At 43.1% G+C, this 18968-nt stretch overlaps 1 protein-coding gene across 6 annotated transcripts in view; it reads right to left on the bottom strand.

The window, feature by feature from the left end:
• The window catches only part of ZDHHC20 (zinc finger DHHC-type palmitoyltransferase 20), a 48008-nt gene extending 29414 nt beyond the window's left edge, over positions 1-18594 (bottom strand). For all 6 annotated transcript variants that reach the window (XM_069883534.1, XM_069883538.1, XM_069883540.1 and 3 more), the window contains exon 1: positions 18430-18594. In XM_069883534.1, coding sequence (XP_069739635.1) covers positions 18430-18547 — 118 coding nt within the window. In that variant the 5' untranslated portion in view covers positions 18548-18594. The remainder of the gene's footprint in view (positions 1-18429) is intronic.
• Between the last annotated feature and the right edge of the window lie 374 nt (positions 18595-18968).

Genomic DNA, 18968 nt, shown 5'->3' with positions numbered 1-18968 from the left:
TCCACCTAAAGAAGGAAGAAATTACTATTTAGAATAGAACAAGGTTGGCTTCAATCCAAAGGAGGTCAATCCTAAAGAACAGCTTAACTTCGCATTAGTCACGCACACTTGCACAACCGCCTCCCGTGTTTCAGTCCGAAACAGAGGCACAATCCACATAGAAAAACAGACCTGCAGCACATGATTACCTGTAAAGTATGCATGTAAATGTAAGAACAGGTCCAGCTGTGCCATGAGGCAGTGTCAGTGCTACTCCACTGCATGTTACAAAAGTCACATTATTTTTAAAGCAAATCCTACAAGTATTTTTGCTTGAAATTTTGCTAATGTGCTGTTTCTCTGATTAAGACTTTTTGAAAGGTATGAGAAGATGAAATCATTAAAAATGTGGAAATTAAAACAAGCTTGCTGAGTAGAGTTGTTTGCTCAATTTAAACAACATAAATATACTAGAAATACTTTAAGTTTTGTCTTTGGCTCCTCATATATCTTGGGTAAACAGCTTTGCACACAGCTGGACAAACATATATTTCCTGAGACAAGAAAGATAAAAAAGTTCTTAATTAATCTCTAACTATCAGAATTTTTTTGTAAGTAATTCTCATTAAAGCAATCCATAATCTGAAGCCTCATTTCTGCTCTTGGAACTAAAAAAAAAAACCTGTGAACTGAATTTGATGTTTGAAGGCTCAAAATAATGAACATTCTTCACATGCAGAAAAGAAGCTTAAGATTGTATCACCTATGAGGCTTCATCAGAAAGATTCCTAAATAAACTTCATAAAAATTAATTAAAGCTTCATGGCACCAAGAAGATAATTTTCTCTTTCGTGCCTGGTCCCTCAGGTCAGAACACAGTCATGAGACTTTGCAGAATAATTTTAGTTCGGCAAACTCATGCAGTTTGAGGTAAAAGCCCACACTGAAAAACTTGTGATTCTCATCGTGTCTTATCATCCTTAAATGAAACAAAAATAAAAGATAGCCAGTTCTTTTTGCCTCAGAAGTTTGTGCAAGTTGTTTCTATCTCTTTCACTGCTGTTATTCCCATGGTCAGACAGATTAAATGAACAGCAATATTACTACTCATCCAAATTCACTCAGCAAATGGCAAATAAACAGTTTGACAAGATCTTTATATTACAAAACGAAGCCCGCCTTTAAGTAAGTTAATATTTAATCTTTACATAAAATGGACCTTTACATATTTGCTAGGCAGGCAATGTAACAAACAGCTTTATACCATCAATTCTAGGTTTGAAAGAAATAAATTCTAGGTTTGAAATCTGATGCAGAAAGAAAAAAAAACAAAGGCAGAACAAGACATTACCAGTGTCCCTCCATCCCTGACCTGTACTTCACGTTACAAGCTTAGGTCTCTATCACTTTTCTCCTCTGCTGCTTCTAAATACTTACATATTGCTGTCAGCAAAATACCATTTTCACTTTAAACATTTCTAAAACACAGTTTCTTGTTTGAGGGATGGGATAGGGGAGAAGTGCTGCTGTTTGCTTGATCAGTTTTAAACAAAATAAGCACTGTGTATGACTTACATGTTAAACTCAGGATGCAACAGCACTGTCACAGAACAGTTTGGGCTGGAAGGGACCTTGAAGATCATCCAGTTCCAACCCCCCTGCCATGGGCAGGGACACCTCCCACCAGACCAGGCTGCCCAAGGCCCCATCCAACCTGGCCTTGAACTCTTCCAGGGATGCGGCAGCCACAGCTTTCCTGGGCAACCTGTGCCAGTGCCTCACCATCCTCATCATTAAGAATTTCTTCCTAACGTCCAATCTAAATCTTCCCCCTTCCAATTTAAAGTCAATCCCCCTCATCCTGTCACTACATGCCCTTGTAAAAAGTGCCTCCCCAGCTCTCCTGTAGCCCCTTCGGGTACTCAAAGGTTGCTCTAAGGTCTCCTCGGAGCCTTCTTCTCTCCAGGCTGAACAACCTCAACTCCCTCAGCCTGTGCTCATAGCAGAGGTGCTCCAGCCCTCTCATCATCTTTGTGGCCTTCCTCTGGACCTGTTCCAACAGTTCCATATCCTTCTTATGTTGGAGATTCCAGAACTGGACACAGGACTCCAGGTGGGGCCTCATGACAGCAGAGTAAAGGGGCAAAGTCACATCCCTTCATCTGCCTGCCACGCTTCTTCTGAGGTAGCCCAGGATACAGTTGGCTTTCTGGGCTGCAAGCACACCTTGCCAGCTCATGTCAAGCTTCTCATCAACCAGCACCCCCGAGTTCTTCTCCACAGGGCTGCTCTCAGTTACATCGTCCCCCATCCCGTACTGACACTGCAGATCGTCCTGACCCAGGTGTAGGACCTTGCACTTGACCCTGCTGAACCTCATGAGGTTCACACTATATAGCAGATTAGATGCATTAGCACAAGTTAGTGCCTTCTGCACTGCTGTCACATAAATCTCCCCATGTTCCAGAAATGCAACCATTGGAAAACAGCTGCTCTTTTAAGGATTTTAAAACACAGCAATCAGTCTATTGCTCAGCTACAGAAGGAAAAATAAGAGCAAAAATATTCTTAGGATTGGCTTCTTAACACTAAGTTTCTGGCTCCTTGAGAAGATCTATGATGTTTTAGCAATAAATTGTTAGGAAAGGATAAAAAATATGACTAGACGGTAAAATCTGCAATTTACTTCACTGCAAGCATCTCAGAAGCAGGCACTTGTGTGCTCAAGCACACAGTCAGTTTCTACAATGGCCTCATAATTTCAAAGGATTCAATAACTCGACATTACAGCACTGAGACAGCCAAATGAAGTGAACAAGTCCTGTCTGACTGCAGTGCGGAGCTTTACCTTGGCTACCTCAAGGATTCCAAAATCAGCCCGACTAAGATAAGAAGTCTACAAAGACAGATAAATTGGCCTACACCGAATTTCGTGCTGTTCCAGCTTGTCGAGGGACATACAGGTCTAATATGCTCTGCTAGGCAGTCCTGCACCACTGAGCAGCTTACACCTTGGACCTTCCAATGCTCTGGGGTCACTGCAACATGAAGCACACAAAACTAACCATATGGTTTCATGTTCTAGAGAACAATAGCTCCAAACTAAATAATAGAGTATTTTCTTAGGCTGAATTAAAACGTATTTTTTAACTTGGTCATCTTAGAAGACAAGCAGAAATTCCAGGTTTGACTTTACCAGAGGAAAAAGCTGTCTTAGTTTTGATTTAGACACACAGAATCACCCCTGGCAGCAAAGACACTTTCTTCCTGATGACCCCAGTTATTCATGACACCTCCTTCTAGATACTCTTCCTTACATTGTTGTGCGTTATCTTTCATCTCACCTAAGTCACAAGAATGAAAGAGGCAGAAGCTTATAGGTTATCACAGGAAACAACCCTACAGACACAGGGACATCATTAGTCCTGTAACAAATGAGGCTGGGGGGAAATGTCACTTGTTGGAAACATTCTTCTTGGAGTATGAACTGACAGAGGTACAAATTTCAGAAGGCTACGGAGAATTTTTAAAGCTCCTTCAAGGAAACCTCCCAGAACATCTCGGAAGAACAAGTACGGTTAGGGAGCTGGTTTGTTTTCAGTTTCAGGCTTATTTTCAGGATTGCTATGAAGTATTCAAGCACCTTCCAAATCACTGCACAGTTAGAAAAAGTCCAAACATCTTTATTCTGAGGCAAAGAGGTGGGACGATCTGCCAAGACCTTGCAAGAGACATGCTAAAAGAAGACAAGTTCACCTTCATTCTTCAAAGAAGAAATTCCCAGCACCCTAGAAAATCCACACACTGCATCTCCCTACTCCCCTAAGAGGCATAGTCCAATGAAAGCCAGATACACTCCTTGCAGAGCAAGAAATGCAACTGCAACTAACGTACAAGTAAAGAAAAGAAAACAGGACCGATGTTCTTACTGATGTGCTATGTTTATATCCCCCCATCCTCTCTCATGATGGCTCCTCGCAGGAGTCATATTTTGGGTATTACAGCATTTCCACAAATCTCAAGTGTAACATTCACATTTTGGCTGACATTCCTCATGGGTGGGAAGAAAGAGTGATAAATGTGTGACTGCATCCCTTCACCAGATGTACACCCTCAACTTTTCCCAGCTTTTAAGGAAAAGGCTTAATACATATATATGTGCATGCAGGCACACATATTTCCAGAAGTTACCAGTGCTGAAACTCTACAGAAACACCCCACAGGCACCACCCTGTCTGCAAAAACAAGCACCACTGACATTATCCCAAGTCTTTCATTTGTTCAGAGAATGGCATTTAATTGGAAGCATAACTTAGATTTATGGTAACATGATTCTCATTTGTAAATGCAGACCTTAATCACTCACAAGAAGATGGTAGAAACACTACTTACTGACACAAGCAGGACAGACAAGTGAATTTCCTTAAGCAAACACTCATTTGACTCCTGTTACAGGGCACTGCCAGAGCATGAAGACTTTAGCACCTCTCCACTCTTCTGCAAAAGCTGCAATTCTGTGACCTTTCCACACTGAGCTGTTTCTTATTTCCTGACTCGCAGGCACCCACTAGGTGCTTTCCTCCTTAAGCAGCAGGGAGTTGTTTTTAGACAAATGACTCAAGAAGAACAAGTTGACAGCATGTAGACAGAAGCCAATGCAGGAAGATGGTGCCAGCTCCCTGCCAAAAGGCTATGAAGGTCCAGGAACTGCACGCATGACTTGCCACCAGCTGGAATGAACAGCCTCTGCAGAAATTTAAGCCATACGAACCCAGAATTGTTTTATCTTCATATGATATTAGATTGATGTATTCTTTTACTCCAGATCGTGATGAACAGGATACAGGTTTCTCTCCACTGCACTGCAAGGTAATTCAGAAAGCCATGTTTTACAGAAGAGTGAGGCAGAAGAGGAGGCTCCACAAGTGTTCGTACTGTGCCAGCAAGAAGAAATACACACTGTGTGTCCTGTGTGTCCATGGATGCACCACCACTTCAGTCTAACACAATGCTTGTCTCAGAAGCACAACCTGTGGTGGACAACTCTTCTTACAGGGGTGTATGAGGTAGTTACTCTCAACCACCTACCCACTCCCCTATGTCAGAGAGAGACAGCAAAAGCAAGCACATGTGTTCTGAGACACTTCATAGACTCATAGAATAACCAGGTTGGAAGAGACCCACTGGATCATCAAGTCCAACCATTCCTATCAATCACTAAACCATGCCCCTCAGCACCTCGTCCACCCGTCCCTTAAACACCTCCAGGGAAGGTGAATCAACCACCTCCCTGGGCAGCCTGTTCCAGTGCCCAATGACCCTTTCTGGGAAAAATTTTTTCCTAATGTTCAGCCTAAACCTCCCCTGGCGAACCTTGAGGCCATTCCCTCTTGTCCTGTCCCCTGTCACTCTGGAGAAGAGACCAGCACCCTCCTCTCCACAACCTCCTTTCAGATAGTTGTAGAGAGCAATGAGGTCTCCCCTTAGCCTCCTCTTCTCCAGGCTAAACATCCCCAGCTCTCTCAGCCGCTCCTCATAAGGCCTGTTCTCCAGCCCCTTCACCAGCTTTGTTGCTTCTGCTCAAATCTGAGCTACTAATGAAGGAAACTTTGAGTGATAACAAACAGCAGAGAATTGCAGTGAAGGTGAATGGCAGTGAATGCCCTCTTGCTGTCCTGGGTTGCACACAGTCATGAGAAGCAAGAGAAACCCTGCCAGGGTCACCAATGTCTTAAAGCAGTGCAGCTGTTTCTATGAACACATGAGCTACAGCCCGAACTCCTCTCACACAGTGCAGACAGCCACATCACTTGAGTGAGCTGCTTTGTGACTTCAAGAGATCACAAGATGTTGCCTCCAAAGATACTGCAGGCAGCGTGTTTGTGCGTGACAGAAATCTGTGGTGGGAGGAGAAAGGATGTAGAAAATGCAGCCAGAGAAGACACCTCGCTGCAAGGGGGATGCTTTGTTGTTTATGGCCATCAGATTTTCTATGTTCATGATTGCAGGGACAGGTAAGATTAATTAATATTTCAAATAAGGCAGCTTAAGCTGACCTTTCTGTTATTTGTTACCAGCCACTGTTAGGATTTCTTGTATGGTTAAAACAATATTAACACAATTCTTTCACTATAACAAGTAATTCAGAGCAGGCAGAAGCTTGCTGCCCAGAAAACATTCTCTTCTTGCAATAATAAAGGATTTTTTTATTCCACCGAAGTCTTTTCAACCTCAATGCAGAGAGTACATGCATAAATGCAAACAGGGCTACAGCAAAAATCAGCATAATCAATGCAAGATACTCCTGGGGTTCTGAGATACATTCAGCAATGAATTAAGCTATGACAACTGAAAATATTTCTGCTGTATATTCTGGGAACAGTAATTTCTGTGCTACCACTTCCACAGTTCAAAAACACAGCTACAAAGGTAGCTGACTTCTGGAATCCACAAAATCCTGCAGACAGCTCCTTACCTCTGCCTCTACGAAATATTTTGGAAAGTTATACCATAGGTCTCCTAACGGTCTGCTCATCAAGAGTGCCTACATGTTTTAAATGATTGCAAAATCAAGAGTTACACTTGGTTAGCATGCAGGAGGAAGCGTTGCCAGGTCTTAACTTCACAGCCCCACACCTGTGTCCGCACTAAGACCCATAATGTATTGAGAGATTTATCAGACCAAATAACTGAAGACCTTTTCTGGATATGAAGTTAGCATTCAGCTGCAACAACATACTAGGTCTGTTGCCTCTGAAAAAGTCTTGTTCCCCGAGAAGCACTATTCGCTTCCAGTTTACCATAATTGCCCAAAGAAACCTAACGTAACTTGATTTTCTTCAGCTATTTAATCACTATTGCCACTGCTCATTCTATTTGCATTTTGATGGATTTTACACCCTAGCATTACTTCCACATGCTTTCCTCAGCTGCTTACTCAAATTATCGAACTTGCTTCATTCAGTTCTTTCCCCAAAATTCTACTTTATTCTAACAATAACAGCTTTATCCCTCAGCCATTTGGAAGCGCTGCACATAAATTGTTTCCGATACTGCCTTTAAGCTATAAGACACAGCCAAAACAAAGCTTGTTTTCTTCTTGAAAGACAAAGAGAGCTCGTACTTGCACAAGTCAGTGAGTTGTGCTCCCTCTGGCACATTGGGAAACAGGAAAAAACAGAATCGGCAGAAAGGCATGGAAACTCAGAAACATCTGAGCGGAGCTAGCTTATTGTTTACCCCACTAATTAATTACATTTGCATTTAAAGGAGGGATATTTACATTCAAGCTGGCCAGATAAAGCTCATGGTAACACTACACCCAAGCATCAGGATCTGTGAAAGCGCAGTGGTTCTGTAGTTAAGACACTACTAGGAGGCTTGCAAGAGCCAGCAGAGACAAACAGGATAATCGGCTGGTGTTGACAGAGTGCAAGTATCATATGTTGTGTGGAGGTGTCTTACACATCCTGCACAAGATTAGGTGTCCTGCAGGTAATACTAGAAACCATCAATAGATTTAAAGTAAAAAACCAAAACAAACAAAAAAATCTACCCACCCCAAACCCATCAACATACAGTTCACTCTCATACTAGAATTCTTCACGTAATTAAGGAGTTACCATTTCTTCTTAAAAAAAGAATACTCTTCACTAATTCACGACTGTGACTGCCAGTCAATACCTGCCTTGATATTAAGGTCATTCAATCTGAGTGTCTTACAGCTCAGGACACGACTAGTAAATCCATTTACTTTTACTCCAGGGAGATGAAAATAGAGTAACAGTCTTTATTTAGCTATTGCACACAGCTGTGAGGTATGACAGCAGGGGAGCAGAGGTGCCAGGTCATGGGGAACAAACATTCCAGACAGAGTTGCTGTGACCTGCAGACATGAACCATCGCCCAGCGGTGACAGCCGTCAGCAGACGGTAGGGATCCACTTTGTTAATCAGGTGCCCTTTCTTGCATTTGGCTTCGGACTCTTCCAAAATCAGTTGTCTCTTTACTACTTACTGGCCCTGCTTGCAACAAGTTTTAAATATGACAAAATCCCCTTGCAAAACTCTGTAGGTAAAAAACCTCCTTGTAAATCTCATTATGAAGTATTAGGCGCTCTGTTTTCCGAGAGAAGGATTTTGCTGCTGCCAAGTTCATCAGGTAACGAGAGCAATCAAACTGCCCAGGAAGCTGACCTCCTCACATGCATTAGGTCATTGGATGCCACAAATGACATTTAAGTTCAATTATTTTGTAGCATTAGCCAGGTTTGATTGGCACTTGGCACTTGAGATTAAGTATGGAACTACCTATAATGATACGAGTTAATTTTCTGCCAGAGGCATATTAACAACATAGCAGCCAGTAATGTACTTTACACAGACTCCCATCAAGATAATAGTACAGCAATCTTTTCAATAGAACCCTTTATGGAAGTTTTGTTTTGGAAAACGTCATTTAAAAACGTATCTATTAGTTGTGTGGGAAAGTCTAATGGTGAGAATTCATGTCTTCAGCAATCCAGACTTGACTTTACCATACAACAGATATTATTAAATATTTAATACTTTTTTAAAAATTAAAATATTTATGGAATAAATAAAGATTCAAAGACTCCTCATGGCGCTTTGGGGAATCTGTCCATGAATTGACCATCAGGTTGGTTTATAACAAATGCCATTTATAACAAATTTGATGCTGGAAGCTTTGCTGCTTGTTCTTCTTGCAAAACAACATGTCACTCATTAAACCTTACTTGGACTGAAATACCTTGGGACAAAACTTGACCGTAGCTAAAGCAACTTCCTCTAGTTTATTTGCAAAACAGAAGAAATAACCAGCAACTCCCCAGGAACACAACACAAGAAGTAGGCACTGCAGAGGGTGAAAAAAAACATCAGAGATGATACGACAGAAAGTTTTGGTTGGAGGATAGGAACAGAAGGACATGTTTCTGCCCCACCAGGTCTCATTTAACTACCAGACCCACTTAAGAACATGAAAAAGTGGCAGCACAAAGACTGCACCCGCCAACGCAAAGGGATTTTTGGATACTCCAGAGGACCTAACCTAAAACTGAAAAAGTACTGCAGAGAAAACAGAGGGGCAAGCATACAAAAGAGCATACCCTATCTTCCATACAACTCTCATTCAGTAAATGTTACTTCCAGTAAATAAATAAATAAAATCCCCTGAGCTAACCTGCCTGCTGACAGTTCACCACATATTCTTGGAAAGCACTAACTCGGGATTCTAAAAAGTTCATAGAATAGTTTAGGTTGGAAGGAACCTTGAATATCATCCAGTCCCAATCCCCCTGCCATGGGCAGGGACACCTCCCACCAAACCAGGCTGCCCAAGCCCCATCCAACCTGGCCTTGAACACCTCCAGGGATGGAGCAGCCACAGCTTCCCTGGGCAACCTGTTCCAGTGCCTCACCATTTAAGAAATTCCTCCTTACGTCTAGTCTAAATCTGCCCATCCTCAGTTTATAGCCATTAAAGTTCAGATGAAATACTGCAAATGTCAGTGCAGTGTGTGCCAAGGGAAGAAACAGCACTGTCAACTCCACCTCAGAGATGCATTTAGGGCCCCCGTGGCAAAGCAGGGGATGTAACACAGCAGGACTGGCAAACTGCCTAGCACGAAATGAGTCAAGTTTGATGCATGCATGACACCTACTAAGAGAATTAACTTTTGCTGCTATCTTCCTAGAACATCACATTTTGTAACGCAATTGCAAGAATATCTACACTTGCAGGCAAAGTACTGGAGCAGCACACTGGTGGAAAACAACGTTTGTGAAGAACAAGAAATTATTGCCATTGGTTTAACACCTAAGTCAGAAACCACGTTTAGTTAAGGGAAGTTGGATCAGAAAAATGTTTATTTTTAAACACCTACAACTAAGTGCGAGGTGATCCAGGCCCTTAAACCCGCTGCCTTCAGAGAAGCTACACAGAAACAAACTGTGCAGCCACTTGCCTGAAGATTCCAGAGAAACCACGCAGCAAGAAGACATCACAGTCACTCCGTAGTAAAGGACACTGTCATAAAACCAGGCTGCTGGGGAATGGCAGCATAGCTCTTGGTGCCCTGTGTGCGTTTAACAGATCCCCCCGACTGTCATTTCTGCTCGCGAAGAGATCCCCGTTTCCACTCCTAATGGCTCCTTGGCAATAGGGTTTCCCAAGCGGCTCTGCAATTGTGGGAAGTATGGAGAAACACGTGATCTTTACAAGTTTAAGAACATCAATAGGAAAAAGAAACACACAAGAAGAGAGAAAATTAATCTAGTGTTCAGATTTAGGCTTTTAAGCTTGTCTTTACGCTTCACTTTGTCTAAATTATGAATTATTTAAAAAGCTCAAGCCTATCACCTGCACCAGTTGCTGCTTTAGCTTTATCTCAGCAAGTATCTACCCTGCAACATAGCACGTAATATCTCTGCATGCAATCGCTAGGCTGAATTCAAGCTTTTTAAAATATATAATTAAAGAAAAACAACACAAAACTTACGGAGCAGTAAACTGACAAAAATATACACACATAAAATATCCCCACAAAAATCCCATGCACAACTTGCATCCTTTTCCGGATACTGTAAAGGAAGGCCTGCGTGTTAGTTACATGGGACTTTGCAAAACAGAATAGAAACCAAATTTTGCTCTCTTCTGGGCTCCTTTGCAACGTTCCAGTAAATCTGCACGTCAAACCTATAGACATGAAGGCCTCCTGGTACCAATGATCCCAGCAGTGTGGAAATACACTTCTCTACTTTTTTAAACCATACTTGACAAACTCAAAAGCAATTGCCAAGGAGAATGGTATAATAATAAGTTCTTTGCCTTCACACAGGCAGCAGCCAAGGCGCTTAAGCTAAGTTTTAAGATTACCACATGCAACTACAAAATCGTGAGAAAAAAGAAGAGCTATCTCTCTACTTAGCACTTCACAAGAGATGCATAAGATTTCCCCACTCTGGAGACAAATACGCATCAGGATGCGCAACAAATACCACAAACAAAAAACACTGCATAAAGCCCTCACTCGATCTCTCTGTAAATGATTAAAATGGCTCCATGCTTCACATTTGAGACAATGCTGCACCATATATAGCATCACAGAGAGCGCTGCAGACACTGCAAAGGCAAAGCATCCTGTTCTTGTGGCACAGTCCCCTTCGACAAGCTTGTAAGATAATTTTAACAGTCAAAATTGGAACACAAGTAATGAACAGATAAGCCATTCGGTCTTTTGTGAAAAAAAGAAAATCAGAGGCTTAAAGTGCTGCAGAGGAGGAACTTGATTTTTAGCACAAGCAAAGGTTATGTAGGAAGAACTCTGCTGAGGACTGGGGAGGGGAGAGCAGGAGAGGGGCAAGTGTTGTGGAGGGTTGGTTCTTGACTCAGGACAGCAGGAGTTCTGCACATCGCACAGAAAACACTTCAGCGACAGCAGGAGGAGTTAGTATTGGGGAAGTGGCTAAAAGAACAAATGTATTTGTTGTAGTCTCATTACCCTTTTATACCAGATTGACCTTGGTGGAGATTCAGCTCACACAGAAAAGTGGCCTGTGGTTACTTTTCAAATATTTCTATTAAATTTTCTACCCACCAAAGACAAAAAAACCAGATATGCTTGTCCTGTTACAGGAAGAATATGAACCGGGTGGGGAGGAGTTAACAACTGAATTGAAAACTCCATAGAAGCTGTTTGAGGAAGCTCAGGAATCTATGGTTTATAACATTTGTAAGGAAAGTACATGCTAAACCAGCATTAACTCTTAACATTTGTAGGAAACTTGAACAAAAAGAGTTGGAAAAACAGTGATGTAATATATGGGTGGAAAATGAGCACTGGGAACTCTCAGTATTTACAGGCAAGATTTTAGACAGACAGCTAGGATTTCTCCTAATCCCATTTTCCATCGCAGGCAGTCTCAAATTTCAAAAGTAAAAGCAGGTACAGTGCTAACCAAATGTTTAGCCTGCTGCAAAGTATACAAGAACTCATATTTGTTACACAGTAAATTCTTTGATTATGGAAAGCACGTCTACATTAACTCATAAAAATATGAACTGCTAGAGAACAAAGTTTTAATTATTTCAATTTCAGACAGCAGAACTTGAAGTTCTCAGCATGCAGAGGCTCAATGACGTCAAAGTAATGTCTGCTGAAAACATACACTTGAAATTCTGGTCCTTTCATTCACTGCGTCTTGTAGGAAAACAGGGAGATTAAGTAATGTAAAACCCCTGATTAAAAATGAAACTGAGTTTTTAGCTCACTGGTCTAACTCTAAAAGCATACAGAAAACTCCTTCTGTGGTTACCAAAGAAATATGTGAGAGAAGTTATTTTTCATAATCTTAAATACTCAGACTATCCAAGTCCTTTGAAACCAAGAACAAAAGCTTTAGTCCACACCAGGTGATCACAGCGACAACAAAATAACACCACAAGCAGAGTTCCCGCTTCGGCTCAGATACCTACTCAGCTTCCTGCTCCCCCAAGCTCCTTCCCCACACTACTCCAAAGCCACCCTGCCGATGGACCAGCTTCAGCCAAGTTTTGAAGCAGAGGGGATGTCTTGCACTAAGTATTTGCCAGTAAGTTTCACCAAAGAGCCCCCACTCCCTGTTAGCGAACAGCTGCTCTGAGCTCCAGTGCTCACTTTCTGCCTGGCTCCCTGGCAAGCTAAGCAACACCCAACTGGCCACTGCACCACACTTCTTTTTGACCAAATGGTAACTAGGAAAGATGCCAATGAATGCAAAGCCATCAGGAATGGTTTTACCAGATACAGGGGAAAACTGATACCAGAGGGCTGGGGCCGGCACCGCAGATAGAGGGGCTGGGAAGGAGAAGAGGGATGGAGCCCTTCCGCTGGCAGAAGAGTAGGAACAGCAGACACAAGACAACTCTCCAAGAAACCAGGCTGACTACTTCTGTTACTCTTGGAATGCTTTTCATCGGGGAACTGCCAAGAGAGCAGAATTCATGCCATATAAAGGGCACATGCCCACTCATCCTCATAAACAACGACCAATACAATGTAAAGCTCCATATAAGAATACAGATAATTATTCTACACAAGCTGAGCGTCTAGTTTTCCAATACATTTGTATACAGTCTATTATATTTATCATATTTATATGATCTATTATATTTATCATTCTATTATATTTATCATTAATAAGAGAAAAGGTTCTGATTTAAGATGACAATATGCACTATAGAGTGCATAACAGAGCCGAGACACTACAACCTAACCAAGTGCATTCAAAGTGGCTCTATTTCTTTATTCTGAAATTCATGAGAGGCACGTAAACATAGTTAACTGTTAATAATGATGTAACCTGATTAAGTTGCTGTTCCTCTTCTTGAAAGGTAACCCTCTTTTCCTATGGGAATGCTTTTTGCATGCTTAACATGCAAATGTTGTACTTCACTGCTGATACTTCAACTTTTTCTGTAGCTGAAATCAGAAGTTACTGACACATTGCTGTTAATATCACCTTGCCTTGCTTAACACCTACTGCATTAGCATTTTCAGTAGAGATTTCTTCTGCAGAAGGCAGATGGAATTACCTTCTGTTTATGCAACAGACTCTTCAAATGGGAGCATTACAACAGATCACCATGTGCTGCTCATGTGGACTGTGCTTTGGGGAAATCAGAGTTAGTTCCCTACTGACAAGAACTATTGCAGTCTCCTGCAACAGTGAAGAATTCAATTTGTACCACTAACATGAAGTTACATATTCTAAATTACTGACTGCTTTGTTTGTCAGGATTTGAAACACATCAGACATTATACTGTGTTAAAAAAAACCCTAAACCTTTCTGCAAGTAGAAGCTATGAAAAGAACACACACTAATTAGTCTCGTAGCTTTCAAAACTACATTTTTCCATACTTTGCAGAGTTTGAGGCATGAAAACACCCCTACGTTTACACGATTAGTAAATCCATAATACAAGTCATTTTCCTTACAACTCTGAGCCTAGAAGAAGAGCCAGGACTCCGCTTTTCAGAACATATAGTTCTTGCTATAGAAGTAAAACTCTAATCTGAAAAAGATTCTAAATTATATTTTTAGGGTTTTTTTTAAATAAACCAGCCAATACACCTTAGCTAAAATCTGCAGATAGCTCAGCCGAAGTTAGCTACTTCTTTTTGCTCAGTGCAGATTGCACTGCCAAATCCTCCTAGTGTTTTAGCAAAAGGGTTGCCTGCAGGAGACAGGCTAGCTTCACCACTAGCTCCTGCTACGGAGTCAAAACATCCTCTGGCCAGTCTGTATTGCAGCCCATCACCTACAATCCCATCACCATTTGGGATTGGTAATAAGATGTAAACCAGATGAAAACGAACCACAAGAGAAGAGCTCCACTCTGAGTGACAATCAGATCAATTCACTTACAGCATAATACAGCCATTGTTTACAAAAGCAACGTTAAAAGAAATACATCTTGATAGCAAGAAAGAACACATTAAATGGTTTCAAACTAGTGAAAAGCTATTTTACAACATCCTTTACGTATTTCTAGGTGCACTTTCTTGCAAACAGAGCTCTGGGCAAGTTAGTGTGAAAAGGAGAAATAGTGCTCATTCATGTTTTTCAGTTTCAGAACACTAAAAAAAAAAAATCTGCATGAGACACTGCCTTGAGCCTTTTGCAGTTCTTTCAGTTACATGTGTTCACAGATCTTTTTTCCACTCTGCTGACATTCCCTCAACTTCTACACATTTTGTGAAAAATGGCTGTTTCCATCTTTCCAATTAGCTTAAAGGCTAATTTACCTGACGGATCACAGCTAGGCAGCGACAGGAGTCTAAATAAGCCAGTGTTCACCAGCATACAACAGCAACGCTTCAGAGAGACATAACGATGCTGGCAGTTTGCCATGGGAGGAAAACAATAGACAAGCTCATGAATCGCCTTTCATCTTATCCACACCAGTCCTCCTCAGTGTTCACAGCCAGGATGTAAGTAATATAATACGGGGTTATAGAAGCGGCATAACCAAGTAAATACATACTAGCAGTGAATTACAGAGTGAGACTGAGTCAATAAGACACCAAAAGCAAGGCATTGAGCAATATGTGAGCACCCCAGCAGAGGAGGGTGGGGCAAACAGCACAGAGAAGCAAAACTGAAAGGAAAAGGGCTCTGTGATGAAAAAAGCAGCCCTAACTTTACCATCTTCTACTTTGACTATTAGGAGTACTTTGATTCTACGTTAAGCTTGCCTTTCCACTTTATCTACTAACTGAATATATATGTTTAACCTTTAATATATGAGCAGGGACTACACAGAAAGAAGGAAAAACTGAACAGGAAGAAGAAATAGTTGGAGCAATGAAGGCTTTCTCTCTTCCTCCTTGTTAGTTTCACACGTTAGCAGTTACCTAATCTTTCAGAATAACCTTTGAGGAAACACTAGTGTCTGTGGGGTTTCAATTTCTCTTTTACTCTCAGTATTTACTCAGAATTTTCTATTGCATCTCCTCTTTTCTGAAGCTTCCCTTCCTCCCTCTGTCTTTTCTTTACCCAGGCACACACCAGCTGCATATTGTGCCCTTTGCCAAAGCCACAGAATAGTCCTGAGCCCTGCTTCTGCACCCCATCTGCAGAGACCAGCGTCACCTCATTCATTAGCTGTGTGCTAAAAGCACATCCTTGCTCTTCTTCATATTACAGAGCGCAGTGGTTCTCAAACCAAAATAAATCATAAGGAACACCAGGAGAAAGTAAACATACCTGTCAAGACAAATAGAAAATCCTATATTTCCCGACAAATCCTCTCTATGCTAGTTTGAACTCAATTGCAGTATAAAAGAAGCAGACACAAAAAAGAAAATTATCACAAAAAAACCCCCAAATGACTCCATTTTCTTCTCCCCTAATAAGACGAACTTTTATCAAGAGTGTAAACAAAATAAAAAACAAACAAAAAAACCCAAACAAAAACCCACAACAAGAAAAGCTCAGAAAAACAAAACCCTCAAAGTCTGATTTAGACAGGTAACAACAATAAAAATCAGTGACAGCAATACAAATCAGTAAGTCATTTTCTTATTAAATGACCCACTGTTTCTTAATAACCTCTATGTACAGACGTTAAGAATAAAGCTGATTTGTGAGCAGAAAGTGCCAGATGTCTAGAAACCAGATTTATAGATGCAAAAGTTCTCACATAAATAGGAGCCAACCCCTTCAGTAATTCTGATACAAATGAAATCCTAATGAACACAGAACTCTGCAGCTTCACTGTTGCCTGTGAAGAGAACCAGCACTCAGCCCTGACCCATTCTGTGATCAAGACACAGAGCTGGGACTTCAGAGGTCAAGCTTCTGTTCCCAACTCACCTATGCAACTCTGGGCAAATTTCTTAATCTCTCGAACTTTCGTTCTTTGCTTAAGAGAAGAAAGCCCTAATCTGCCTTTTGTCATATTGGCACAGAAAACTTTCACATCATACCTGCAAAATGCGAGTCTATAACCTCACACAGCCCCTCTCAGGACTGCTGTAACAACTACCTGTGCCCCAGACCTCCAGTATTAAGGACTGCCTGAAAGTTTGTTGCCACTGTTTACAGTTTTAAGCACGATTTTCCCAGAAAAACAGTACTATTTACTCACACAGACTACTAAACCATAGTAATCTGGCAAGTTTGGATACACCGATTATTTTTAACTCTCTCATGTCAACATTTTACAAAATATTTCAACAAGTATTATTTTACAACTGTATTTCTACTATTTTAAGTCCAAATAACTTTTTGCCTGTGTTCCAGTCCACATACATAAAGCTAACATGAAAAGCTGTGAAATACTACAGACATTCAGAAAGGTTATCAAAAAACCCGAGGTCTAGCTATAGTAACTGATTATTTCTAATAGAAGGATGTCTTTAAAACTTTGCCCAGATATAAAGTATATGCAAGCCTTTTACTTCTAGTAAGAGATATCAAAGCACATATTTTACACGAGTTACACAAAGCCCAAAGACCTATATACAGTAAGCAGATCTATATGTAGCTTGAAGTAATTCTTTGTACTTCTGGGTGTTTTTTTTCTTTTCAGCTTCCTTACTTAAACACGCCAAACACTCCATAATGCATTCCTTGGTTTTCCTATGCTGCTTCCAAGTTTTACCAAGTCTGACAAGTACTGCACATCGCTATGCCACTCCATTACCCTACTTGGAGAAAGGCAACATCCTCCTGAACTGAAGTTTCCTCCTGAAGACAGAAAAGGGTAAATAACATTCTGACTGACAACTATCTGCAAGTCAGATTTACATAACGCTGAGCCCTCATCCAGAAAGCCTTGACGTGGCCTGACAAAACCCCCGTAAGCCCTAAATCCTTTCCCCTCCCTGCTTAAGCGGGATGTTTCCAGCCTCATTACTCTTCAATGACATGGGGGTTCTTAACCTGGGGGGGGGGAGAAGAGAATAAATACACCTATAATCATAGAATCACTTGGTTGGAAAAGACCTTCAAGATTATCAAGTCCAACTGTGCCTGTCCACTACTAAACCATATTCCTAAGCATTTCATCTACCCGTCTCTTAAATATCTCCACGGATGGTGACTCAATCACCTCCCTAGGCAGCTGTTCCAGTGCCCAATAACCTTTTCGGTAAAGAATTTTTTTCTAATATCTAATCTGCAGCTTGAGACCATCTCCTCTCGTCCTACCACCTATAAGGTGGACAAGGAGTTATTTGATGCATCAGTAAGATGGATTAATAACAGAAAAATAGAGAAAGAGCAACTTCACGCAGAGAGAGATGAGGGGCAAGGACTCCAGAGGGACTCTGGCTGCTGCCGAGGAGCCCTGGCGGGGTCCCTGCCCCTCACCACCTCCCCGAGGGTCTTGTTCCCAAATGAAGTGCCTCAGGCACTCCGCCTGGGTCTCCTCTCCCGTCCCTGTTCCTCCTTTCTCCAGAGGGAGCCCATGGCTGAGCACGGACTGGGCTTCCCTCTGTCCTCACCTACAGCTCTGGGAGGATGTGGGGGGGACAACAGGTAAAGCCAGCCCCGGAGCCAGCGCTGAGGGAGGTAGAACAGGTAAACCCAGCCCCGGAGGAAGCACTGAGGGGGGACGACAGGTAAACCCAGCCCTACAGGGTGCGCGGGGGGGACGACAGGTAAACCCAACCCCGGAGGAAGCACTGAAGGGGGACAACAGGTAAACCCAGCCCTGGAGGCAGTGCCGGGGGCGGGGGGGGGGCAACAGGTAAACCCAGCCCCGGAGGCAGTAGGGGAGGGGGTTTCCTCTCACCCGCTTGAAAGAAAGCCTGGGGCGGGCAAGGAGGGATGCAGCCCCGCCGGGGAGCAACGGGGAAGGCGGCTCTAGGGAGGCGGGTTGCGGGGATTCCTCTCGCCCGCCCGGCTGGCAGCGCCCTCCGCCCTCCCCGCCCTCTCACTCACACACACACAGCTCCACCACGTAGGCGTAGTAGGACCAGGCCACGACCAGAGCGATGAAGGCCACGGGCACCCAGGCCAGCACCTTCTGGCAGCACTTGAGGACGTGGGACGGCGCCATCTTCCCCGCCGGGCGCCGCAGGAGGCATCGGCGCCGGCGCTGCCACGGGCAGGCGGGCACGGCGGGGGCGGCGCCCTCACGGCCTTCGCGACGGCCCCCGGCCCCGCCCCGGCCCCGCCCCGGCCCCCCGAGCCCGGGCTCGGCCTCGCCCCCGGCCCCCCCCGCCAGCCCCCCGAGCCCGGGCTCGGCCTCGGCTCCGGGCGTCGTGTCAGGCCTCCGCCGCGGTGTCCGGTCCCGAGTCTGACCACCCAGTCCCAGTCCCCAGCCGCAGCCTCCAGTCCCGAGTCTTACCTCCCAGTTCCAGTCCCTAGTCCCAGTCCCCAGCCGCAGTCTCCAGGCTCAGTCTCCAGTCCCCAGTCGAAGCCCCAGCCGCAACCTCCAATCCCCAGTCTCCAGACCCCAGTCTTACTTCCCAGTCCCA

The sequence above is a fragment of the Phaenicophaeus curvirostris genome, chromosome 1 (assembly GCF_032191515.1).
Source record: "Phaenicophaeus curvirostris isolate KB17595 chromosome 1, BPBGC_Pcur_1.0, whole genome shotgun sequence".
NCBI classification, from domain to species: domain Eukaryota; kingdom Metazoa; phylum Chordata; class Aves; order Cuculiformes; family Cuculidae; genus Phaenicophaeus; species Phaenicophaeus curvirostris.
Note: the sequence above shows the minus strand (reverse complement) of the source record. Positions and strands in the feature narration are given on the sequence as shown.